Here is a 27,576-nt window from a genome sequence, read left to right as displayed (position 1 = left end):
AGAGACCATATACTTACACCAAGTACCAAATTTCAGCCGGATCGGATGAAATTTGCTTCTCTTAGAGCAATCGCAAGCCAAATTTGGGGGTCCGTTTATATGGGGCCTATACGTAAAAGTGGACCGATAGGGCCCATTTGCAATACCGTCCGACCTACATCAATAACAACTACTTGTGCCAAGTTTCAAGTCGATAGCTTGTTTCTTTCGGAAGTTAGCGTGATTTCAACAGACGGACGGACGGACGGACATGCTCAGATCGACTCAGAATTTCACCACGACCCAGAATATATATACTTTATGGGGTCTTAGAGCAATATTTCGATGTGTTACAAACGGAATGACAAAGTTAATATACCCCCCATCCTATGGTGGAGGGTATAATAAGTGTCTTATGGCCAAAATTTGGGAAAATCGAGCGATGCACATATAAGGGAGCTATATCTACATCTGAACCGATTTGGATGAAATTTTCTAGGTTTAATTGATACCACAGAAGATTATCTTGTGATAAATTTGAGTGAGATCGGTCAATAAATAAAGTCGAAAATTAATAAATGATGGTTAAAATAAGGTTATTAGGGGAAATTTTTCACAATCGGGCGCTATATATATATGGGAGGTACATCTAAGTCTGAACCGATTCGGATGATATTTTGCAAGTTTGGTTGGTACACCAGAAAGTTACTTTGTGCTAAATTTCAGTAGATCAGTTAATAAATAAGGGTTTTATGGCTAAATTTGGGAAAATCGGGCGATGCATATATATGGGAGCTACGTTTCAATCTGAACCGATTTCCATGATTTTTGGCACATATAATTAGTACTATAGAATATTAAAGTAGGCCAACTTTGAGTAAAATCGGTTTATAAATAAGGGTTTTATGGCTAAATTTGGGAAAATCGGGCGATGCTTATATATGGGAGCTATAGCTAAATCTGAACCGATTTCTATGATTTTTGCACATATAGTAAGTACTATAGAATATTAGGTTTGGTCAACTTTGAGTAAAATCGGTTTCTAAATGAGGGTACATTTGGGAAAATCGGTTAATACATATATATGAGAGATATATCTAAATCTGAACCGACTTCAATGATTTTTTGCACTTATAGTATGTGCTATGAAAAATTTGATTTGGCCAACTTTGAGCCAGATGGGTTGATAAATAAAGGACTGGTGGCCAAATTTGGAAAAATAGGGCGATACATATATATATATGGGACCTATATCTAAATCTGAACGGATTTCGATGAAATTTGGCACATTTAAAGAGTAGTCAATGGGACTACTTTGTAACAAATTTAACGCCGTTCGGTTAGTAAATGAGCGCAATCTGATCCCATTCATCGAAATCGGGCGATACATATATATGGGAGCTATATCTAAATTTGATCCGATTTTAATGATTTTTTGCACATATAGTATGTGCTATAAAAAATTTGATTTGGCCAACTTTGAGTCAGATCGGTTGATAAATAAGGGACTTATGGCCAAATTTGGAAAAATCGGGCGATATATATATATGGGAGCTATAGCTAAATCTGAACCGATTTCGATGAAATTTGGCACATTTAAAGGGTAGTCAATTGTCATTACTTTGTGACAAATTTAACGCCGTTTAGTTGGTAAAGGAGCGCAATATATGGGAGCTATATCTATATTTGATTTTTTTCCAAATTCAATAGCATTCGTCGTGTCGTTGTGCCAGAAAAGCGCCACATACCAAATTTCATCAAAATCGGTTAATAATTGCGACCGGAATGCATGGAGGACGGGCGGAGGGACACCAAGGGCTAGATCGGAGGTGATTCTGAGTCGATCGGTATATATTTTATTGGGTCTAAAATCAATATTTCTGGTAGGCACATTTTTTGGCACATCAAAGTTATTATACCCTGACCACTATGCGGTTTAGGGTATAATTAAAATTAATTAAATTTTATCATAATGCCCATTCAAGACTTGAAATTAAACAGAAGGGAATACAATTCTATTCCCAATCCTCCTATCACCCATTGATTGACTTTTTATTACCCTTGATCGATTCAATTGCCATTCAATTAATCCTCTGGCCATTGTTGCTTTTAGAATTTTAACACTTCCACTATCATTTTCCTTATTCCTTAGTCTATTGTTCGTTTTTGTGTTATTTTTTTCTTGCTAAACTTAACGTAAAGGTTTACTTACATTTAACATCTAATCTGGCTTCTACGGGTACCGTTTTTGCCGTATACGATTCATGATAAGCCAAACAGCGTAAAATATCGCCATGCCTCTCACGCATTGCCGTCAATTGAACGACCGATGTGGCTGACCAAGTACGTGCATTATCCGGTTCAGTGGAATTTGTTTGCGGATGAATTGGCTCAATTTCTTGGTCACCTGTAAAGAAAGATAGCCCAGAGAGAGGGAGAGAGAAAAAAAAGAAATAAGTGATAAAGATTAAAGAAAGGTATTTTCTGAAGGTAATTGACGATGAGATTTCCCAGGAAAAAGGTAATTGCTATAATTGCTGATAAAATGACAATAAGATTTACCACCAAGCTTCAATCATTTTTCCACAGAAATAATTTAAGTGTAACGAATTGTTCTGATTTTGGGAAATCTTGATTATTTAAGAAAATCGAAGGTTTGTTGATTTTAGCAAATGATTTCAGTTATGAATAAAGTATCTTCGAAAAAATCGAGTAGAAAGAATCACTTAATGAAGTTGAGAGAATGACGTGCAAAAAAGGAATTTGGTTGTCATTTGGGAACATTTTCTTAAAATTTACTACAGAAATAAAGTTTTGGTAATATCCTGAAATCCATAGAAATAAATTTTTGACAAATTTTTCTATAGAAATAAAATTTTGACAACATTTTCTATATAGAAAAACAAAAATTTGACAAAATTTTCAATTGAAATAAAATTTTGACAAAATTTTCTATAGAAAACAAGGGATAACATTTTCTATAGAAATAAAATTTTGACAAAATTTTAAATAGAAATAGAATTTAGACAAAATTTTCCATAGAAACTATTGACAAAATTTTGTATAGAAAAAAAATTTTGACAAAATTTTCTAGGGCAATAACATTTTGAGAACATTTTCTATAGAAGTAAAATTTTGAGAAAATTTTCTATAGAAATACAATTTTAAATAAATTTTTTATAGAAATAAAATGTTGACAAAATCTTCTGTAGAAATAAAATTTTGACAAATTTTTTATACAAGTAATACGTTGATAAAATTTTATAATAAATAAAAATTTGAGAACATTTTTATAGAAAAAATTTACACATTTTCTATACAAATAAAATTTTGACAAAATTTTCTATAGAAATAAAATTTTAACAAAATTTTCTATAGCAATAAAATTTTGACAAAATTTTCTAAAGAAATAAAATTTTGACAAAATTTTCTAAAGAAATAAAATTTTGACAAAATTTTCTATAGAAATAAAATTTTGAGAAAATATTCTATAGAAATAAAATTTTGACAATATTTTCTATAGAAATAAAATTTTAGAAAATTTTTTTGAGAAAATTTTTTATAGAAACAAAATTTTGACAAAATTTTCTATAGAAATAAAATTTTGACAAACTTTTATATAGAAATAAAATTTTGACAAAATCTTCTATAGAAATAAAATGTTGATAAAATTTTCTATAGAAATAAAGTTTTGACAACATTTTATATAGAAATATAATTTTGACAAAATTTTCTATAGAAATAAAATTTTGACAAAATTTTCTATAGAAATAAAATGTCGACAAAATCTTTTTATAGAAAAAAATGTTTGACAAAATTTTCTATAAAAATAAATTTTTGACAAAATTTTCTGTAGAAATAAAATTTTGACAAAATTTTCTATAGAAATAAAATTTTGACAAAATTTTCTAAAGAAATACAATTTTGACAAAATTTTTTTTAGAAATAAAATTTTTAAAAAATTTTCTATAGAAATAAAATGTTGATAAAATTTTCTATAGAAATAAAATTTTGACAAAATTTTCTATAGAAATAAAATTTTGAGAAAATATTCTATAGAAATAACATTTTGACAAAATTTTCGATAGAAATAAAATTTTGACAAAATTTGCGATAGAAATAAAATTGGGACAACATTTTCGATAGAAATAAAATTGTGACAACATTTTCTATAGAAATAAAATTTTGACAAAATTTTTTGAAATTTTGAGAAAATTTTCTATAGAAATAAAATTTTGAGAAAATTTTTTATTGAAATAAAATTTTGACAAAATTTTCTACAGAAATAAAATTTAGACAAAATTTTCTTTAGAAATAAACTTTAGACAAAATATTCTATAGAAAACAAAACTTTGACAAAATTTTCTATAAAAATAAAATTGTGACAAAATGTCCGATAGAAATAAAATTTTGATAAAATTTTCTGTAGAAATAAAATTTTGATAAAATTTTCTATAGAAATAAAATTTGAGAAAATTGTATCAGCAAAAAAAAAATTGAGAAAATTTTCTATAGAAATAAAATTTTGACAAAATTTTTTATGGAAATAAAATTTTGACAAAATTTTTTATGGAAATAAAATTTTGACAAAATTTTCTATAAAAATAAAATTTTGAGAAAATTTTCTATAGAAATAGAATTTTGACAAAATTTTATATAGAAATAAAATTTTTACAAAATTTTCTATAGAAATAAAATTTTGACAAAATTTTCTATAGAAATAAAATTTTGACAAAATTTTCTATACAAATAAAATTTTTACAAAATTTGCTATAGAAATAAAATTTGAGAAAATTGTATATAGCAAAAAAAAAAATTTGAGAAAATTTTCTATAGATATAAAATTTTGACAAAATTTTTTATGAAAATAAAATGTTGACTAAATTTTCTATAAAAATAAAATTTTGAGAAAATTTTCTATAGAAATAGAATTTTGACAAAATTTTATATAGAAATAAAATTTTGACAAAATTTTCTATAGAAATAAAATTTTGACAAAATTTTCTATAGAAATAAAATTTTTACAAAATTTTCTATAGAAATAAAATTTTGACAAAATTTTCTATAGAAATATTATTTTAACAAAATTTTCTATAGAAATAAAATGTAGAAAAATTTTTTTATAGAAAAAAAGTTTTGACAAAATTTTCTATAGAAATAAAATTTTGACAACATTTTATATATTTTCTATAGAAATAAAATTTTGACAAAATTTTCTATAGAAATAAAATTTTATATACAGAAATAAAATTTTGACAAAATGTTCTATAGAAATACAATTTTGCCAATATTTTATATTGAAATAAAATTTTGACAAAATTTTCTATAGAAATAAAATTTTGACTACATTTTATATATTTTCTATAGAAATAAAATTTTGACAAAATTTTCTATAGAAATAAAATTTTGACAAAATTTTCTATAGAAATAAAATTTTGACAAAATTTTCTATAGAAATAAAATTTTGACAAAATTTTCTATAGAAATAAAATTTTGACAACATTTTATATATTTTCTATAGAAATAAAATTTTGACAAAATTTTCTATAGAAATAAAATTTTATATACAGAAATAAAATTTTGACAAAATGTTCTATAGAAATACAATTTTGCCAATATTTTATATTGAAATAAAATTTTGACAAAATTTTCTATAGAAATAAAATTTTGACTACATTTTATATATTTTCTATAGAAATAAAATTTTGACAAAATTTTCTATAGAAATAAAATTTTGACAAAATTTTCTATAGAAATAAAATTTTGACAAAATTTTCTATAGAAATAAAATTTTGACAAAATTTTCTATAGAAATAAAATTTTGACAAAATTTTCTATAGAAATAAAATTTTGACAAAATTTTCTATAGAAATAAAATTTTGACAAAATTTTCTATAGAAATAAAATTTTGACAAAATTTTCTATAGAAATAAAATTTTGACAAAATTTTCTATAGAAATAAAATTTTGACAAAATTTTCTATAGAAATAATATGTAGACAAAAGATTTTATAGAAAAAATTTTTTGACAAAATTTTCTATAGAAATAAATTTTTGACAAAATTTTCTATAGAAATAAAATTTTTACAAAATTTTCTATAGAAATAAAATTTTGACAAAATTTTCTATAGAAATAAAATTTTGACAAAATTTTCTATAGAAATAAAATTTTGACAAAATTTTCTATAGAAATAAAATTTTGACAAAATTTTCGATAGAAATAAAATTTTGACAAAATTTTCGATAGAAATAAGATTTTGACAAAATTTTCGATAGAAATAAATTTTTGACAGCATTTTCTATAGAAATCAAATTTTGGCAAAATTTTCTATAGAAATATTATTTTAGCAAAATTTTCTATAGAAATAACGTTTTGACAAAATTTTCTATAGAGATAAAATTTTGCCATTTTTCACAACGACAATGCGATTTCGATTATTTGAATATTTGTTTTTGGTCTCCAATCTCGAAATAGAGAAGGCATCCATCGTATTTCCCACAAAAACTTGAACGCAGATTCATAACAAAATATTATTTGGTAATTGAAATGTTATTTTGAACTAGAAATGACAGTATGTCATTATGTAGGTATGCTGGAGGTAATGTCACAAGAGCTCTTAGTAATGAGTTGTATTTACCTCAACTACTTGCCAAATAATGGGTAGCTATATTTTGTAACTCGAATCGCTTAAATTTGGATTCGTTTGGATCCATATAGGTAGATCTCTACAATCCCGAACAACTGAATATATCAGTTTTAATTCAAACATCTTGACATTTAAATTCAAAGGTCCTTGTAAACTCATAAACAGATCTCTGTTTTTTTCAATAGCCACTCCACTTAGGTGGATAGCAATATTAAAGACTGAGACGATTCGGGATTATGCTATTACATGTAGTCAAATCGATTGCATATCTTAGATATTATAACAATTACAAATAATCATAGAAAACTTCAGTGGAATTCCTCTCTTTGCTCTGCCGAATTGTTAAGTTAAAATGAGGGACCAAATTAAGGAAAATTCGCCCACTCCCCAACCAACGCAAAAACCAAAACGAATGAGGTGAGGTGAGAGGTGAGGTGAGAGGTATAGAAAACAAGCCACAAACTTACCAAGAAACCACTTAAGTGTTGCAGGTGGATTACCATAGTGGGAGACACACTTAACAGTAGCCAAGGAGCCAGAGTCCACGGTAATATTATGACCGGGTGGTACATGGGAGCCTTCATATTCCAGACGTGGTCGTTGTGGTGCAACTGCAAGTAAACAAAAATCATTAGCGGTTGTGGAAACTTTAGTAACAGTAAACAGTAAAACAGAAAGCAAAAAAAAAAAATAGAGAGAGAGTGCGAGAGAGAACAATGTCAGAGTACAAAGTCAGTAAGAAAGTTGCAAAATAGAATTGAATTGAAGTTAAACAAGAGAAGCAGAAATTACAAAATAAATTTTCTCATTGTTGTTGTTGTAGTTGTGGTGTAGTTTCCCACAGTTGTTGTTGTTAAAACACAATGATGCTTTACTAGGAGCTATAACAAGGATACCATTAGAAGTGCAATATCAGCATAACATCGGTGGCATCATCGTTCTGGCAAGAAGAATAACTACGGCAAAAACTACTCTAGAAAACTCTGAGATAACAAAAGAAATTAAAATTGATGTCATGCATTTCCGGTTTCCTTAAGACGTGAGCATCATGTCCTTCAACTGCAAGTTCATACAGAGGACCAATGAGTATTTGTGCATAACTCTAGCTCCATAGCATAGTTGGCCAAAGCAAATTCCCTAAAAATTTTTACCCTAACAAACTGACCTACCGACCATACTACTCATACAAAGGTCATCAAGGATACAAAGGACTAGAAGTGAGTATAAGTGAGTTTGGTGTGTGTGTGTGGGGGTTTTTGAATACAATGCTGTTGCTGCTATTCAATAGCATCTAGAATGAATGAATGACATTTTTGGTTGGCTAACAAAGCCAGTATGCTTCTCGCCCTTTTCTACCTCTTTCTCTCGGTCTCTCTCTTTCATTTGGTTGGTGGTTAACAATGTCGGCTATTCTTAGTGCAGATGTAGGTGTAACAGCTTCACCTTAGGTAGTCCTATTGCTGATGGAGTGGCGTGTGGTACAATTTTGGTTTTAGTGGCTTGTTATGCATTCTAATTAAACTAAAGCTCAGTCATCTCACGCAAGCACGTACAACCAAGAACATCAAATGTAGCTTGATGTGGATTCTATTGCTGCCGTTGCTGATGCCACTGCTGCTGCTGCTGTTTCCATGACAAGTAGATAAGGTCCATTAGCAAAGGGAGTATCATCAGATACCCGAAACGACCATCTAGCCAACCGCCCATCTCATCATAATCATCAGATGAAGTAGAAAATTATTCTGGTTGAATTTAAATTTAGAAATTTAGAGAGAGCGAGACAGAGTTCACGAGCCGCACGAGCATTACAAACATCAGTGGCCATTAACATTATCGTCATCGTCATTAGCATTTACCATCATCATTAGATGGAGGTGTATTGTTTAAATATTCAAGTGCTTAAATACTGGATTTAAGACAATTGCTTGTCATGTGTAGATGGCAAAGGAGAGGGAATATCGCATACTTCATGTTTTAATATTTGGATGGGAAAAGGAAACATTCCGTTTGTCACCCGTTTTTGGGCAAAAAATTAAGATCTTCGAAAAAAAAACTTGTCCACACTTACACTTAATCAACTTTGATTGTTTGGGAGGCACCGTGGTGTTATGATTAGCCTTGCATACAATAGGTCTTGGGTTCAATCCGAACAGTTTCGAGCGAACACCAAAATGTTTTTGGCGGTCATTGAGCTTAACATGGCATCGGCCAGAACGCAGTGTCGAGAGATAAGTTCACAAGTGTGGCATAACAATACTCTGAATAGTCTATCGCAAATTTTTATGATGCTCCGTTAGTGCTTCTTTAGCTAACGAGCTTTTAAGCCGTACAATGGACATATCTATCATTCCGCTTATATATTCCATATGCCAATTAGGAACTTAACTGCAGAAAATTTTTTAGTTAAAGTTCACCGGAGAGAATATATTTGCTATTTACTTTCTGTTAATTGGCAGTTAAAGCCTAATTTCTCAAATGAAAAATGAAAAAAAAAAATTAAATTAAATAAATGCATCTGGCTAGGAGAGTGTTGGAGAATTTGGACCTTTCATCAGGATATCGATGTCGTTATGGTCATATAGAAAATTGTGTCAAAATTTAAAGTAAAACTCCTACTGCTGTGGTTATTGGTGAAATGGGCTCCTGGAAAATGAACCCCAAAACTCAAGTGAAACCGAGCCATAAGTGTGGGACGATTCTTCATAATGAACATGAGCCTCATAAGAAAATTAGTCCCAAAAATGTAACCAAAATATGGAAATCGACCCAAAAAGATTTAAATGCCCATTTCCCTTTTTAATTAAAGTGGCCTAAAAAAAGGAGCGACGCTTAATACTGAATATGGGCAAAAACAAAATGTAACCAAAGCATGAAGATCAACCAAAAAAAAAAAAAAAATTAGATCCCATTTTCACTTTTGAATTAAAGTAGCCACAACACAAGGAATCAGAACCATTAAATTCAACCCCAAAATAAAATTAGGGTCCATTTTCTTTCCATTGCTTTTGAAGTAAAGAAACGTGTGAAAATTAACCCTAACTGATGGAAAAAATTTGAATTTAAAAAAATAAATGAATAAATATGTGTGTGCGTGCTGAGTAAACATGTTTTGGGAATCGTGTTAGCCCACTTTGAGCTCTGTTCATAGCAGAAAATCTTACACCCCAGCCGGAAAAATCTTAAGATTCCACCTGAAAATGGAACACCACCTCAAACAGGATATTGAGGTTCATTTTCATTTGAAATTTTTCGGTTTATTTTCATAATGCGAAGGGACTGCAAAAATAAAATGAAGTTACTCTCCAAAAAAAAAAAAACACAAAAAAATTTTAAAAATTTTATTTTTATAGAAAATTGTGTTCAAAATTTTATTTCTATAGAAAAGATTAACAATATTTTATTTCAATAGGAAATTTTGTCAATATTGTATTTCTATACAAAATTTTGTGCAAAATTTTATTTTTCTATAGAAAATTTTGTTAAAAATTTTATTTCTATAGAAAAATTTTTTTAAAGTTTTATTTTTATAGACAATTGTGTTAAAAATTTTATTTTTATAGAAAATATTGTAAACATTTTATTTCTATAGGAAATTTTGTCAAAATTGTATTTCTATACAAAATTTTATTTTTCTATAGAAAATTTTGTTAAAAACTTTATTTCTATAGAAAATGTTGTTCATAATTTTATTTTTATAGACAATTGTGTTTAAAATTTAATTTCTATAGAAAATTTTGTAAAAATTTTATTCCTATAGAAAATTTGGTTCAAAATTTTAGTTTTATAGAAAATTGTGTTCAAAATTTTATTTCTATAGAAAATTTTGTTCAAAATTTTATTTTTATAGAAAATTTTGTTCAAAATTTTATTTTTATAGAAAATTGTATTCAAAATTTTATTTCTATAGAAAATTTTGTCAAAATTTTATTCCTATGGAAAATTTGGTTCAAAGTTCTATTTTGATAGAAAATTGTTTTCAAAATTTTATTTCTATAGAAAATTTTGTTAAAAATTTTATTTTTATAGAAAATTGTGTTCAAAATTTTATTTCTATAGAACATTTTGTCAAAATTTTATTCCTATAGAAAAGTTGGTTCAAAATTTTATTTTTATAGAAATTTGTGTTCAAAATTTTATTTCTATAGGAAATTTTGTCAAAATTGTATTTCTATACAAAATTTTGTTTTTCTATAGAAAATTTTGTTAAAAATTTTATTTCTATAGAAAATTTCGTTAAAATTTTATTTCTATAAATAATAAATAAATTTTATTTCTTTCGTTTTGTTTTGTTATTGTTGGTTTATTCTTCAATCATTATTGTTTTTTTTTTTTGGATTTCAGCTTAAAACCATGCATTGACTAAACTACAAGTGTAGCTTAACCAACAGAGGAAAATAATGTTTATTTGGCCAAAGCCCTATAGACTGCAAGATGGTTGGATGGACGCACGTTTCGGAATTACCACATTCCTCATCAGCATACTCTACTTGCAGCAAAACTATCAACAAATTATCAGAACAAATTTGGGCAGTTCACAAAACCCTAAGTGAAGGTTCAACCTTCCGAAAAAGATTTATGATAGTGGGCTTTTGCCGACATACAACTTTGTACAAACATCTCTCTTTTCCTTTGCCACTGTCAAATCATCGATTTGAGTGCATTTTATTTCTATAGAAAATTTTGTCAAAATTTTATGTCTATAAACAATTTAGCAAAATGTAATTTCTATACAAAATTTTGTTCAAAATTTTATTCCTATAGATTTTTTTTTGAAAATTTTATTTCTATACAAAATTTTTCAGAATTTTATTTCTATAAAAAATATTGTCAAAATTTTATTTCTATAGAAAATTTTGTCAAAATTTTATTTCTATAGAAAATTTTGTCAAAATTTTATTTCTATAGCAAACTTTGTCAAAATTTTTTTTCTATAGAACATTTTGTCAAAATTTTATTTCTATAAAAAATATTGTCAAAATATTATTTCTATAGAAAATTTGTCTGAATTTTATTTCTATAGAAAATTTTGTCAACATTTTATTTCTACAGAAATTTTTGTCAACATTTTATTTCTATAGAAAATTTGTCAGAATTTTATTTCTACAGAAAATTTTGTCAAAATTTTATTTCTATTGAAAATTTTGTCAAAATTTTGCCAAAATTTTATTTCTATAGAAACTGTTGTCAATTTCTATAGAACATTTTGTCAAAATTTTATTTCTATAGAAAATTTGTCTGAATTTTATTTCCATAAAAAATATTGTCAAAATTTTATTTCTATAGAAAATTTTGTCAACATTTTATTTCTATAGAAATTTTTGTCAACATTTTATTTCTATAGAAAATTTGTCAGAATTTTATTTCATAAAAAATATTGTCAAAATTTTATTTCTATAGAAAATTTTGTCAACATTTTATTTCTATAGAAAATTTTGTCAAATATTTATTTCTATAAAAAATATTGTCAAAATTTTATTTCTATAGAAAATTTTGTCATAATTTTATTTCTATAGAAAATATGTCAGAATTTTATTTCTATAAAAAATATTGTCAAGATTTTATATCTGTAGAAAATTTTGTCAATATTTTATTTCTATAGAAAATGTTGTCAAAATTTTATTTCTATAAAAAATTTTGTCAAAATTTTATTTCTATAAACAATTTTATTTCTATAAAAAATTTTGTCAAAATTTCATTTCTATAGAAAATTTTGTCAAAGTTTTATTTTTATAAACAATTTTATTTTTATATAAAATTTTTTCAAAATTTTATTTCTATAAAAATTTTTGTCAAAATTTTATTTTTATAGAAAATTTTGTCAACATTTTATTTGTATAGAACATTTTGTCAAAATTTTATTTCTATAGAAAATTTTGTCAAAATTTCATTTCTATAGAAAATTTTGTCAAAATTTTATTTCTATAGAAAATTTCCTATACCGTAGTTTCATAAGATTAGCATTACTTTATTTTTCAAAAATGGAATTCATTAGCTTAGTAAGAATCTTTCTTATTATCCAAGTGCATCACCCTTGTATATGGGGATTATTCATAGCCCCGTAAAGTATGCAATACTTTTCCAAGAATAAGTATGCATACGTGTTTGCGTTTGTGAACGTATCTCTTGTGGTTATGTTTTTTGTGAAAAAGAATTACCTCTACTGCGTTGATGTCATCTACATCCTACTATCTGAGTACAGCTGTCGCTACTCGAATGCATCAAAAAGATAAGTAATGACTGCTGTCATGGTATTTGTGGCCAGGATTATTTACTCTGTAGCATTTAGTCTCAGATTTAGAAAATTAATTAAAGAATTTCTTCTTTTTCTTTTTTTGGATAATGACATAGCAATTGTGCTGTGTGTTTAGTTACCTTGATGCTGCAACAGCATACTGTAGTACATAGCAGCAAAGGTTTGAGAAGACTAATTTCCAGAAAGCTTCTGTTTGCAATGACCGCATGCTTGGTTTAAATCACTCTAGAGAGAGTTCCCAATCAGTGAATGAGTGAGAGATGGCGGGTGGGAATGGGGAATGTATTTGCTTTTAAATAAGGATTATTTATTCAATGTAATTGGAGAGTCTTTTTCTACTCGTTTAAAGACCTAATTGCCAAAGAAATATATGGATGAATCGAATGAATGAAAATAAATTAAATATAAATAAAATGGAAAGAGTTACATTCGAATGGCCACCTATACCAACAGAGTTAATGATCTTTAGAAAATTTGGGAGGTTCGTAATGTATACATCCTAGAAAAAAGAAGAAACAATTTGGAAAAATGGCGATAAGAATCCCATCCCAAAATTTTAACGGAAAGACATTAGTTGGGGAAAAATTCTTATTTTGAATACAAATTCAAATAAACAGCATTTGCAAAACCAATTAGGAAAATTACCCCATTGATGATCAACAATCAAGAACCCCAAAAAGGCTTAATAATTCCAGAATCGATAAAAATATGTAGAAGCGGTTCTCAATCAACAATGTGTGTCTCAATTTTATCCCATCTCAAAATGAAAAAGCTACATGCCACTTGAAATCTCAAAAAAAAATCCAATATCACTGTTATTTGCAAAAGCTGCTTAAAATTCACAGCATTCGTTGCCAGATTTTTGGTTTTGTCCAAAATATGGCCCCAGAGACATAAGAAATAATGGCCTCCAGCCAAACATGCCAAGCTAACCAACCATTGGACTCATTGTGATTTTGACCAAGAGCCTGATCACAAGAGACCCACCTATTGTGTGGTCATTGTTTCATGGCATTGTGTGGACAAGTGTCCAACTAAATGTGTACAACAATTTTGCGTAGGCAGCCAAAAAATGAAATTCCTACGAATGCTTTGTATTCCATCCAATACCCTAAAGCTAAGAGATACGGAAATATGCCATGTCTTTCATGTATTGTTCACCCAGACACTGGCGCACACACACACGCACAGAGTGCATGGATGCCAGTGCCTTTTTCTGTCATTGTTATCCTTATGGTAGCTGTTATTCTTTTCAATGTCCACCTATCCACCTGTAACGATCGCATAGATGGCTATTTGCCCATACTTACCACGTACAACCAACCGTACCGGTTGACTGGTTAAAGCATCCTGTGTTGTAAAATCACTTGCCGTCACCTGACATTCCCAGAGGCCATCATCAAAATCCAATGTAGCTGAGCGTATCCACAATGAGCAGTCGCCACCAATCTGCATTGGTGGTGGATGTAGATCTAAATGCAGGCCACCACTGGGCGATGAAGATGGTCGAGCAGCCCATTCGTATTTCTTGGCATAAATGCCAACGGGCTGAAAATGAAAAACAAGGGGAAATGAGCACAAGACACACACAAATATATCACAGAAATCAAAAATCGGAAAGGGAACACGAAATGACATCACAAAGAAACCAAACATTGATTTCAGTAAAGAGATGACCCACAAATTCCAAAGAAAACTATCAAAATTTTCTAATTTTTTTTTATTAAGATTTTCGGAAAATTTTAGTTCTATAGAAAATTTTATTTCTATTGTTTTGTTTGCAAAATTATTGCTATTTCTATGGAAAATTTTCGGAAAAATTTAATGTTATAGAAAATTTTCGGAAAATTTTATTTTTATAGAAATTTTCTCAAATATTTAAAAAAAAAAAAAAAACTGAAATTTTTATTTCTGCAAAAAATAATCGAAAAATTGTTTAAATTTTTTCTCTATCGAAAATCTTCGGAAAATATTGTTTCTACAACTTTTTTTTTAAAACAAAATTTTATTTCTATGTAAAATTCTCGGAAAAAATTAATGCTATAGAAAATTTTCGTAAAAATTCATTTGTATAGAAAATTTTGGAAAAATTTTATGTCTATTGAAATTGTTTGTGAAATTTTTTTCTATCGAAAATATTCTAAAATTTTTATTTCTATAAAAAACCTTTTTTTTTAAATTTCAGAAAATTTTATTTCTATTTCTATGGAAATATTTATTTCTATAGCAAATTTTCGAAAAATTTTCTTTCTATAGAAAATTTTCGGAAAATAAATTTTTTAGGAAATTTGATTTCTATAGAACATTTTTGGAAAATTTTATTTCTATCAAAACAAACAAAAAAAAGATATTTTTTCTATAGAATTTTCATCAATAGAATATTTTCCTAAAAATTGTATTCCTATAAACATTTTTTTGAAAATTTTATTTCAATATAAGATTTTCTTGAACATTTTATTCCACTAATAATTTTTCTGAAATTTTTATTTCTAAAGAACATTTTTGAAAATTCTTATTTCCATAAAAAATTTTCGGAAATTTTATTTCTATGGAAAATTTGAATTTTTATAGAAAATTTCGAAAAATTCTATTCTAAAAATTCTATATAAAATTTTATTTCTATAGAAAATTTTATTTCTAAAAATGCTATATAAAATTTTATTTCTATGGAAAAATTTTAATCCTATAAAAACTATTCTGAAGATTTTATTTCAATAGAAAATTTTCCTGAAAATTTTATTCCTATAAAATTTTTCTGAAATTTTTATTTCTATAAAAATTTTTCTGAACATTTTATTCCTATAAAAATTTTTCTGAAATTTTTATTTCTATAGAAAATTTTTGGAAAATTTTATTTCTATAGAAAATATTTGGTAAATTTTATTTCTGTAGGAAATTTTATTCCTCTAAATTTTTTTCTGAAATTTTTATTTCTATAGAAAATTTTTGGAAAATTTTTCGTCCTATAGAAAAATTTGAGAAAATTCTATTTCTATGGAAATATTTATTTCTATAGCAAATTTTCGAAAAATTTTCTTTCTATAGAAAATTTTCGGAAAATAAAATTTTTAGAAAATTTGATTTCTATAGAACACTTTTGGAAAAAACAGATATTTTTTCTATAGAATAATATTCAATATTTTCTAAAAAATAATATTTTCCTAAAAATTGTATTCCTATAAAAATTTTTATGAACATTTTATTTCAATATAAAATTTTCTTGAAAAATGTATTCCTATAATAATTTTTCTGAATTTTTTATTTCTAAAGAACATTTTTGAAAAAATTTATTTCCATAAAAAATTTTCTATAGATAATTTTGGAAAATTATATTCCTATGGAAAAAAATATTTTTAAAGAAAATTTTCAAAAAAATGCTTTCTATAGAAAATTTTCGAAAAATTTTCTTTCTATAGAAAATTTATTCCTATAATGATTTTTCTGAAATTTTAATTTCTAAAGAACATTTTTGAAAAATTTTATTTCCATAAAAATTTTCTATAGAAAATTTCGGAAAATTTTTGAAAAATTTTCTTTCTATAGAATATTTTCGAAAAGTTTTCATTCTATAGAAAATTTTCGAAAAATTTTCTTTCTATAGAAAATTTTCGAAAAATTTCTGTCTATAGAAAATTTTCAAAAAATTTCTTTCTGTAGAGTATTTTTCGAAAAATTTTCTTTCTAGAGAAATTTTGTTTCTATAATAATTTTTCTGGAATTTTTATTTTTAAAGACCATTTTTGAAAAATTTTATTTCCATAAAAAATTGTCTATGGAAAATTTCGGAAAATTCTATTCTATAGAAAATTTTCGAAAAATTTTTTTTCTATAGAATATTTTCGAAAAATTTTCTTTCTATAGAAAAAGTTCGAAAAATTTTCTTTCCATACAAAATTTTCGAAAAATCTTCTTTCTATAGAAAATTTTCGAAAAATTTTCTTTTTATAGAAAATTTTCGGAAAATTTGATTTCTAATGATATTTGTAGGAAATTTGATTTCTATAGAACCTTTTTGGGAAAATTTTATTTTTATAGAAAACTTTTGGGTATATATTATTTCTATAAAAAATATTCCAGATATTTTTTTCTATTTTTATACCCTTCACCACTACTGTGGTACAGGGTATAATAAGTTTGTGCATTTGTATGTAACGCCAAGAAGGAAAAGTCTGAGACCCATCGTTTAGTATACCGATCGTCTTAGAATTAAATTCTGAGTCGATTTAGCGATGTCCGTCTATCTGTCTGTCTGTCTGTCCGTCTGTCTGTTGATGTATTTTTGTGTGCAAAGTACAGCTCGCAGTTTTCGTCCGATTGTCCTAAAATTTGGTATAGGGTCCTGTTTCGGCTCAAAGACGATCCCTATTGATTTTGGAAAAAATCGGTTCAGATTTAGATATAGCTGCCATATATATTTTTCACCGATCTGGTCATAATTGGCGTGTATATCAACCGATCTTCCTCAAATTCCGTACATCCGAATATTTTATGAGTCTCGAAAAACTTGCAAAATATCATCCAAATCGGTTCAGATTTAGATATAGCTCCCATATATAGCTTTCGCCCGATTTACACTCCTTTGTCCACAGAGGCCAATTTTTTGCTCCGATTTAGTTGAAATTTTGCACAGGGAGTAGAATTAGTATTATAGCTATGCGTGTCAAATTTGGTGAAAATCGGTTCAGATTTAGATATAGCTCCCATATAAAGCTTTCGCCCGATTTACACTCATATGACCACAGAGGCCAATCTTTTACTCCGATTTAATTGAAATTTTGCACAGGGAGTAGAATTAGCATTGTAGCTATACGTGCCAAATTTGGTTGAAATCGGTTCAGATTTAGATATATCTCCCATATATAGCTTTCGCCCGATTTACACTCATATGACCACAGAGGCCAATTTTTAACTCCGATTTAGTTGAAATTTTGCACAGGGAGTAGAATTAGCATTGTTGCTATGCGTGCCAAATTTGGTTGAAATCGGTTCTGATTTAGATATAGCTCCCATATATATGTTTTTCTGATTTCGACAAAAATGGTCAAAATACCAACATTTTACTTGTAAAATCGCCACTGCTTAGTCGAAAAGTTGTAAAAATGACTCTAATTTTCCTAAACTTCTAGTACATATATATCGAGCGATAAATCATAAATAACCTTTTGCGAAGTTTCCTTAAAATTGCTTCAGATTTAAATGTTTCCCATATTTTGTTACTAAAATTGTGTTCCACCCTAGTGCATTAGCCGACACAAATTTTGAGTCTATAGATTTTGTAGAAGTCTATCAAATTCTGTCCAGATCGAGTGGTATTTAAATGTATGTATTTGGTGCAAACCTTTATATATAGCCCCCAACACGTTTGACGAATGTGATATGGTATCGAAAATTTAGATCTACTAAGTGGTGCAGGGTATAATATAGTCGGCCCCGCCCGACTTTAGACTTTCCTTACTTGTTTCTAAGTAAATTTTATGTCTATAGAAAATTTTTTATCATTCCGTTTGTAACACATCGAAATATTGCTCTAAGACTCCATAAAGTATATATATTCTGAGTCGTGGTGAAATTCTGAGTCGATCTAAGCATGTCCGACCGTCCGTCCGTCCGTCTGTTGAAATCACGCTAACTTTCGAAAGAAACAAGCTATCGACTTGAAACTTGGCACAAGTACTTGTTATCGATGTAGGTCGGACGGTATTGAAAATGGGCCATATCGGTCCACTTTTACGTATAGCCTCCATATAAAGGGACCCTCAGATTTGGATTGTGGAGCCTCTAACAGAAGCATATTTCATCCGATCGGGCTGACATTTGGTATATAGTGTTTGTATATGGTCTCTAACAACCATGCAAAAATTGGTCCACATCGGTCCATAATTATATATAGCCCCCATATAAACCGATCCCCAGATTTGGCTGGCGGAGCCTCAAAGAGAAGAAAATTTCATCCGATCCGGCTGAAATTTGGTACATGATGTTGGTATATGGTATCTAACAACCATGCAAAATTTGGTCCATATCGGTCCTTAATTATATATAGCCCCCATATGAACCGATCCCCAGATTTGGCTTGTGGAGCCTCTAAGAGAAGCACATTTCATCCGATCCGGCTGAAATTTGGTACATGGTGTTGGTATATGGTCTCTAACAACCGTGCAAAAATTGGTCCACATCGGTCAATAATTATATATAGCGCCCATATAAACCGATCCCAGATTTGGGTTGTGGAGCCTCTAAGAGAAGCATATTTCATCCAATCCGGCTGAAATTTGGTACATGATGTTGGTATATGGTGTCTAACAACCATGCAAAAATTGGTCCACATCGGTCGATAATTATATATAGCCCCCATATAAACCGATCTTCAGATTTGGCTTGCGAAGCCTCAAAGAGAAGCAATTTGCATCCGATCCGGCTGAAATTTGGTACATGGTGTTATTATATGACCTTTAACAACCGTGCCAGAATTGGTCCATATCGGTCCATAATTATATATATCCCCCATATAAAACATTCTCCAGATTTGACCTCCGGAGCCTCTTGGAGGAGCAAAAGCATCCGATATGGTCGCTAACAACCATACCAAAATTGGTCCAATCACACAAAACTTGGTCCATATCGGTTCATAATCATAGTTGCCACTAGAGCCAAAAATAATATACCAAAATTTTATTTCTTTAGAAAATTTTGTCAAAATTTTATTTCTAAAGAAAATTTTGTTAAAATTTTATTCGGTTCATAATCATGGTTGCCACTCGAGCCAAAAATAATAAGTCAAAAGTTTATTTCTATAGAAAATTTTGTGAAAATTTTATTTCTATAGAAAATTTTGTTAAAATTTTATTTCCGTAGAAAATTTTGTCAAAATGTTATGCCTACTTTGTCAAACTGAATTATATACGTATTGGATCGATCTTTTTTGATTTAATATATACCACGTATGGACTTACATACAATTTAGAAGATGGTGTTAGGAGGTTTTAAGATACCTTGCCATCGGCAAGCGTTACCGCAACTTAAGTAATTCGATTGTGGATGGCAGTGTTTAGAAGAAGTTTCTACGCAATCCATGATGGAGGGTACATAAGCTTCGGCCTGGCCGAACTTACGGCCGTATATACTTGTTTTTCTTTAGGAAATTTTCGGAAAATTTTATTTTTATAGAAAATTGTGTCAAAATCTTATTGAATTAAAAATGTTTACGTCTATAGAAAATTTACGAAAAATTTTATTTATATTAAAAATTTTCGGAAAATTTAATATGTAGGGAAATTTTTATTTCTGTTGAAAATTTTCGGACAATTTATTTTCTATAGAAAATTTTCGGAAAATTTTATTTTTATAGAAAATTTTGTCAAAATCTTATTTCAGTAAAAATTTTTACGTCTATTGAAAATTTTCGAAAAATTTTATTTATATTGAAAATTTTCGGACAATTTATTTTCTATAGGAAATTTTCGGAAAATTTAATTTTTATAGAAAATTTTGTCAAAATCTTATTTCATTGAAAAATGTTGTCAAATTTTATTTCTGTAGCAAATTTTCGAAAAATTTTATTTCTATAGCAAATTATCGCAAAATTTTATTTTTTAAAGAAAATTTTTTTTCTAAAGAAATTTCTTGGAAAAAATTATTTTCAAAGAAAATTTTTGGAAAATTTTATTTTTAAAGACAATTTTTGGAGAACTTTTTGTTTTTAGAAAATTTTTAATAAATTTTATTTTTTAAAATTTTAAAATTTTCCTTGAAATTTATTTCTATAGAAAATTTTGTCAAAAATGTAATACCTATGGAAAATTATTTTGGTCTTAATGTTCCAAAATGCCCAATTCTGCGAATCATTTTTGTAGGTCCCTTTGAGGCATTGAGTGAATAAACTCGTTCACATATACTCAGATTGCTTGCTTTCTTAGAATTTGACCATAGTAATTAGTACTGAGAACTTTGAATTGTTGGTTTTGAGCTTTGTATTTGCGGTTTAAAGGTAGAGTGAATGTGACCTTAGATTCACAAAGATACATGACACAGTATGTATATGTTTTTACCTTGGGTTAGCGAATTAAATTTTAAATTTACTGCCGACACGGAAATAGAATAGAGAAGACAATAGGAACAGATAAAAGTGTGTCACAAAAAAGACCAAACTTAATGGCAGTATACGTCCGTCTCTTTATCTCTCTCTATTGGTGGCAAATTTGAAGACCTCTAATTTCTGGTATTTATGACCCAAGGTTTCTCCGAATTTAAATTATACTCGTCTAGAAAAACATGCATGTCCAATATCAAACCAACACATAAAGGTACAAAATTATCTCATGATACGAGAAGCATTTATAATTCATATTTTTTTCTTGTTCAGTTATGCTCCTTTTTGATTTTTACCACAGAACAACATTAAGATCTACTAATGCAATGTCCTTTGCATGAATAAATATCAACAAACAACAATTGCATCATAAATAAGACTCAACGAAGTTTGTTATCGTTGCTGAAGCATATGAAAACACACGTGCACATACATACAACTACATATGCACTCGCATATTGCCTCACTGAAATTAAGTTCAAGATATCATACGTATAAGTTTGCTTGTTTATGTTGTTGTTGTTTTTTTGTTTTCTCCATTTTCTCTCAGGAGTTAATTGTTGACGATATGACTGGGAGAGTATGTAAGCATGTTTTGTTGTTGTTGGTTTGTGTATTTCTATGCTTGTAAGCAAATTGTTTTGTTTTCTGAATGCATATGCAGTTGTGTAGGTTTACTACTAATTGGAAATTAAATTACAATTAGTGCCTGAAGCTGTGAATGTGAATTAGTTGTATGCATTTACATTCTTATTTACAATAAGCAATCCTGGTATGCAGTCGTTTAAAATGTTGCTTTTGTTAATATTATTATTATTATTTGGAGAAAAAATAAACTAAAGAAATAAGAAATTAAAATAGTGGGGTTGAAAAAATCACAAGAAAGAGATTTAATTAAAGGTAATAACAATCTCATAACATTAATCACTAGTCTAGTGGACTAGTGAACCAATGAAGTCCTTAAAAATTAGATTGAAAAGGGCTAAGGAGTTTCTTCACTTGTATTAAAGTGATCAGTTACTGAATTTTCTCCGATGAGAGGCCACCTCAAATTGAGCATTTTATGAACAAGAAAAATTATCGGTTTTACTTGCCAAAGAAATCAGCTGAAAATGTACACCTTCGATTGGCCACCAGAACTCAAGTGTCGGCGATAATAATAGTGTGGGCTATTGATCGCTTCCCGCTCGTATTCGCGGATCGTCGGGTCAATATAAATGCCGAATGGTATAGAGAAAATGTCCTAAATGTAGCATTGAAGTCTTGGGCATATAAACATTACGACCTCATACCATCATAACACTCCAACAGGACCATCGCACTCAGCACGCGTCAACCAAGAATGGCTTAAAATAGAAATTCCTCACTTCAATTCTACAATGGACAATGGTCACCAAAATCTTTGAATCTCTATCCGTTGGACTTTTGTGTCTGAGGGCTTTTGGAGAGTAAGGTTGGCTTTACAAAATACCAAAGTGTTGATCATGTCAAGATGTCGCTTCGCAGGGTTTTGCCCATTCCCAGTAGAGCTTTCTTGTTGCGTTTGATGGTTTTGTCGGTCGTTTGAACGCCATAATTCGTGTCTCTAAAATCGGTCAACCTCATAAATAACTTGCGGTAATTTCTATTCTTAATTTAATTGTCTTAACAGTAAAATTCACAAAATGTAAATTTATTGAAAACATTGCGTAAAACAGAGAATTTTTATATATCACCGCAAAAAAACTTTTCGGAAGTGATAATTAAATCAATCTCTAGAGAAGCAATTTTGGATATACTCACCTTAAAGGTGAGTACTGAGTTCGAGTATAGCCGCTAAAATCGTAATTTTTTCACTAAACTAAAAACTAAATCAGTGCAAAAAGCCATAAAATTATACATATTTATTTCATATTTCATTATAACTTGATGGGGAACAGCCCAAAGCAAATTGTCACAAAGCTTCTATTCCTTAAAAGGGATTATTGAAGAAAAGTAATCATGAAAAAAGACGATTTTAGCGGCTAAACTCGAACTTAATACCCACCTTTAGGAAGAAAAATGTTATTTCTACAGAAAATTTTCGGAAAATTTTATTTCTATTTTATTTCTATCTAAAATGTTCGGAAAATTGTATTTCTATAGAAATTTTTCTAAAAAAAAAAAATTTCTATAGAAAGTTTTCTGAAAATGTTATTTCTATAAAAAATTTTCAGAAACCAGAAATTTATAGAAAATTTTAGGAAAATTCTGATTCATAAAAAAAGGACAAATTTTATTTCTATAGAATATTTTTGGAAAATTTTATTTCTATAGACAATAATCAAAAGATTTTATTTCTAAAGAAAATTTTCGGAAAATTTTAATTTATAGATCATTTTCGTATAATTTTATTTCTATAGAAAATTTTTTGGAAAATTTTATTTCTATAGAAAATTTTCGGAAAATATTATTTCTATATAAAATTATCGGAAAATTATTATTTCTATAGAAACTTTTCGGAAATTATTATTTTTATAGAAAATTTTCGGAAAATTCTAATTTATAGAAAAATTTTATTTGTGTAGAAAATATCCGGAATTTTTACTTTTATAGAAGATTTTCGGACAAACTTTATTTCGATAGACAATAATCAAAAGATTTTATTTCTAAAGAAAATTTTCCGAAAATTTTAATGTATAGATAATTTTCGTAAAATTTTATTTCTATAGGAAATTTTCCGAAAATATTATTTCTATACAAACTTTTCGGAAAATATTATTTCTATCGAAAATTATGGGAAAATTTTATTTCTATAGAAACTTTTCGGAAATTATTATTTTTATAGATAATTTTTTTATACAAAATTTTCGGAAAATTCTGATTTATAGTAAATTTTTATTTCTGTAGAAAATTTTCGGAAATTTTTACTTTTATGGACGATTTTTGGACAAATTTTATTTTTATAGAAAATTTTCAAAAAATTTTATTTCTATAGACAATAATCAAAAAATTTTATTTCTAAAGAAAATTTTCGAAAATTTTTAATTTATAGATCACTTCCGTAAAATTTTATTTCTAAAGGAAGTTTTCCGAAAATATTATTTCTATCGAAAATTATCGGAAAATTTTATTTCTATATAATCTTTTTGGAAATTATTATTTCTATAGATAATTTTCGGAAATTTTTATTTCTATAGAAACTTTTCGGAAATTATATTTCTATAGAAAATCATCGGAAAATTGTTTATCTATAGAAAATTTTTTGGAAAATTTTATTTCTATAGGAAATTTTCGGAAAATATTATTTCTGTAGAATATTATTGGAAAATTTTATTTCTATAGAAACTTTGCGGAAATTATTTTTTCTATAGAAAATTATTGAAAAATTTTATTTCTATAGAAACTTTTCGGAAATTATTATTTCCATAGAAAATTTTCGGAAAATTTTATTTCTATAGAAACATTTCGGAAAATTCTAATTTATAGGAAATTTTTATTTCTGTAGAAAATTTTAGGAAATTTTTACTTCTATAGAATTTTATCGGACAAATTTTATTTCTATAGAATATTTTCGGAAAATTTTATTTCTATAAACAATAATCAAAAGATTTTATTTCTAAAGAACATTTTCTCAAAATTTTAATTTATAGATCATTTTCGTATAATTTTATTTCTATTGGAAATTTTTTGGAAAACTTTATTTCTATAGAAAATTTTCGGAAAATATTATTTCTATATAAAATTATCGGAAAATTATTATTTCTATAGAAACTTTCGGAAATTATTATTTTTATAGATAATTTTTTATAGAAAATTTTCGGAAAATTTTTATTTGTGTAGAAAATTTTCGGAAATTTTTACTTTTATAGAAGACTAGCGTAACCCGGCCCGCTTCGCTGCGCCTTCCGAAGCGTATTTGGAGGAACATTTTGCGTTAACTTAGTCAACTATATCCTTCGTGCTGAAAACAAATTCGAAAAGATTTGAATTCTTTTAAACAAATCGGACTACTTGATTTTTCGTTTATAGGTACAAATACGGCGGGAGAGGGTGTACCCTTTCCTCCAAATTTTTTTAATAATGTTCTGTATTCAAGTAGTTGGACAATCTTCTCTATTTTTTGTGAATTTTAAGTGTGGTTTGTCAAGGAAAGGTATCCTTTTCCTCAACAAATCTGAAAATTAAGCACTATATTATCCAATAAATCGGAAAAAGCAAACGTAGTAAACAATTTTACCACATTAACATTTGCTAAAATGTTGGAAAATGATGTACCCTCTACGTTGGCTACCAATTTCATGTAAATTTAAGTTATTTACTAAAAAGAAGTCTGGCAGAAGCCTGTGCAAAAATCATAAAATTATGTACCGAGTTCCCATTTATGGACAACCCTCTACTTTCAATTTAAGAAAAAAAAAAAAACGGACAAAAGGGCACCATCTCCCCACCTTCGCACCACTCCGACCTGATATCGGACTATCACGTACCCTATATTAATTTCGCAACTACTCAATGGTCCCTATAAATTCTATCGAAGTAAATCGACAAAGTTTATTTCAATTTTCCCCTTCCCCAACCAGATATCGAAAAATCATATACCAATTTAAAAATCATGTATAAATTTAATCACCTCCTCCCACGTTCCCTGTAAATTTCAAGTAGATCGGCGATGTTTAAATTTTGCTCTATTGTTTTAAAGGGACGTCACTTTCCCCGATACAATATCGACAAACACCGTAGTGAATAGCACCCCTAACCTTCCCAGAAAATTCTTAAAACTTTCCTTCAAGTGTGGGGCAAGGAAGGTTGCCTCTTCGTTCATAACGTTCCCCCACTGCTTTTGTAAGTTTCAAGAAAACTTAATTTTTTTTTGCAGTTTTAGAGGAGGACCTCCTCCCCGACTAAATATCGAAAAGTGATGTAGCGTGTCTTTTGTAAACGTCCCAGAAAATGTCAAACAAATTATAAGCCTAAAGGGGCGGCCTCTCATCCGTCCAAATATCACAAAATCAGGTATCAACTATTAATATCGTAACCTCTCCCCAGTCCTCAAGTAACTCGGTAAAGTTTAATTGTTTCTCTGTATGTACTTAAGAGAAGCGGATGTCTCCCTATGCCCTTTTATTTTTATTAAAAAATCAGGAATCTGGTATAAATTTCATAACCCGTTTTTTCCGTAAAATTTCAGTCGGGGGAGTTTAGTTTTGTTTGTACTTTCAAAAAAAAAAAAAAAATCGGCAAAGGGGAGGCCCCCTCCCCGACCAAATACCGAAAAATAATGTAGCGGATTTTTGTCTAGATGCCAACCCCAACATTCAATGAAAATTTCAAGCAAATCGCATAATTTTGTTCCAGGTTTCAAAAAGTTGGGCAAGGGGGAGGTCCCCTCCCCATCCACATATGAAATCATCAGGTACCCCTTATTAATTCCATAACCTCACCACATGTTTTCTGTAAATCTCAGATAATTTAGAGAATTTTAGTTTTTTCACAGTACTTTAAAAAAGTCGAACAAAGGGGAGGCCCCCCTCCGCCACCAAATATCGAAATAAAAAGTAGCGGATCTTTGTCTAGATGCCAACCCCAATCTTCAATGAAAATTTCAAGCAAATCGGTCAACTTTGGTCTAATTTTCAAAAAGTCGGACAAAGGGGAGGTTCCTCTCCGCGACCATATGTCAAAAAATGAGGTACCCTATTTTCAGCACATGAGTGCCCCCCACGATCTCTGAAAGTTTCAAGTAAATCGGTTCAGCCGTTTTCGCGCCAACCCGGAACATACAAATAAACAAACAAACAAACAAACAAATAAACAAACATAATTTGAATTTTATATATATAGATTTTCGGACAAATTTTATTTCGATAGACAATAATCAAAAGATTTTATTTCTAAAGAAAATTTTCGGAAAATTTTAATTTATAGATAAATTTCGTAAAATTTTATTTCTATAGGAAATTTTATGAAAATATAATTCCTATAGAAAATTTTCAAAAAAAAAAATATTATTTTTATCGAAAATTATCGGAAAATTTTATTTCTATAGAAACTTTTTGGAAATTATAATTTTTATAGATAATTTTTCATATAAAATTTTCCGAAAATTCTAATTTATAGAAAATTTTTATTTCTGTAGAAAATTTTTACTTTTGTAGAATATTTTCGGACAAATTTTATTTCTATAGAAAATTTTCAAAAAATTTTATTTCTACACGGATGAAAAAGACTGTTTTTCATATGTTTGGCTATAAACATTATATGTTTGGAACACAAATTTTTAAACACAATATTTTTGAGTGCAAGCATATAATGTTCATAAACTAGCATAACATGTTTGGGGCATATATGTTAATATGTTAGAACATATTATGTTTGGGACATAAAATGTTTGTAAATATAATATGCTTGGATGCAAACATATATTAATTTAGAAATAGCCTATAAACATATATGTGTTTAGTAGCTTGGAGTGCTATTTAACAGGGAGCGATATTGAATTAAGTTGGTGGTTGTTGCTTGTTATTACAAAATTAACATTTTATTTTTCCTTGGGCAATTGATCAGCTACTTCTTTGATCCTTACAAACTGTGTGGTGCGCTGTTTGAATCCCCGTCCGGCAAAAGGTAAAATTAAAATAAAAAAAAATC

The 27,576-nt window shown here is 28.1% G+C and overlaps 1 protein-coding gene across 1 annotated transcript in view; it reads right to left on the bottom strand.

The window, feature by feature from the left end:
• Positions 1 to 27,576, bottom strand: part of LOC142222260 (uncharacterized) — a 287,823-nt gene that overhangs the window by 219,077 nt on the left and 41,170 nt on the right. Inside the window, exons 3-5 of the mRNA XM_075292293.1 lie at positions 14,189 to 14,426; positions 7,093 to 7,236; positions 2,192 to 2,386 (exon numbers count right to left, since the gene is read on the bottom strand). Coding sequence (XP_075148408.1) covers positions 2,192 to 2,386; positions 7,093 to 7,236; positions 14,189 to 14,426 — 577 coding nt within the window. The remainder of the gene's footprint in view (positions 1 to 2,191; positions 2,387 to 7,092; positions 7,237 to 14,188; positions 14,427 to 27,576) is intronic.

The sequence above is a fragment of the Haematobia irritans genome, chromosome 1 (genome assembly GCF_050003625.1).
Source record: "Haematobia irritans isolate KBUSLIRL chromosome 1, ASM5000362v1, whole genome shotgun sequence".
Lineage (NCBI taxonomy): Eukaryota > Metazoa > Arthropoda > Insecta > Diptera > Muscidae > Haematobia > Haematobia irritans.
This window is presented reverse-complemented; position numbering and strand designations above follow the sequence as displayed.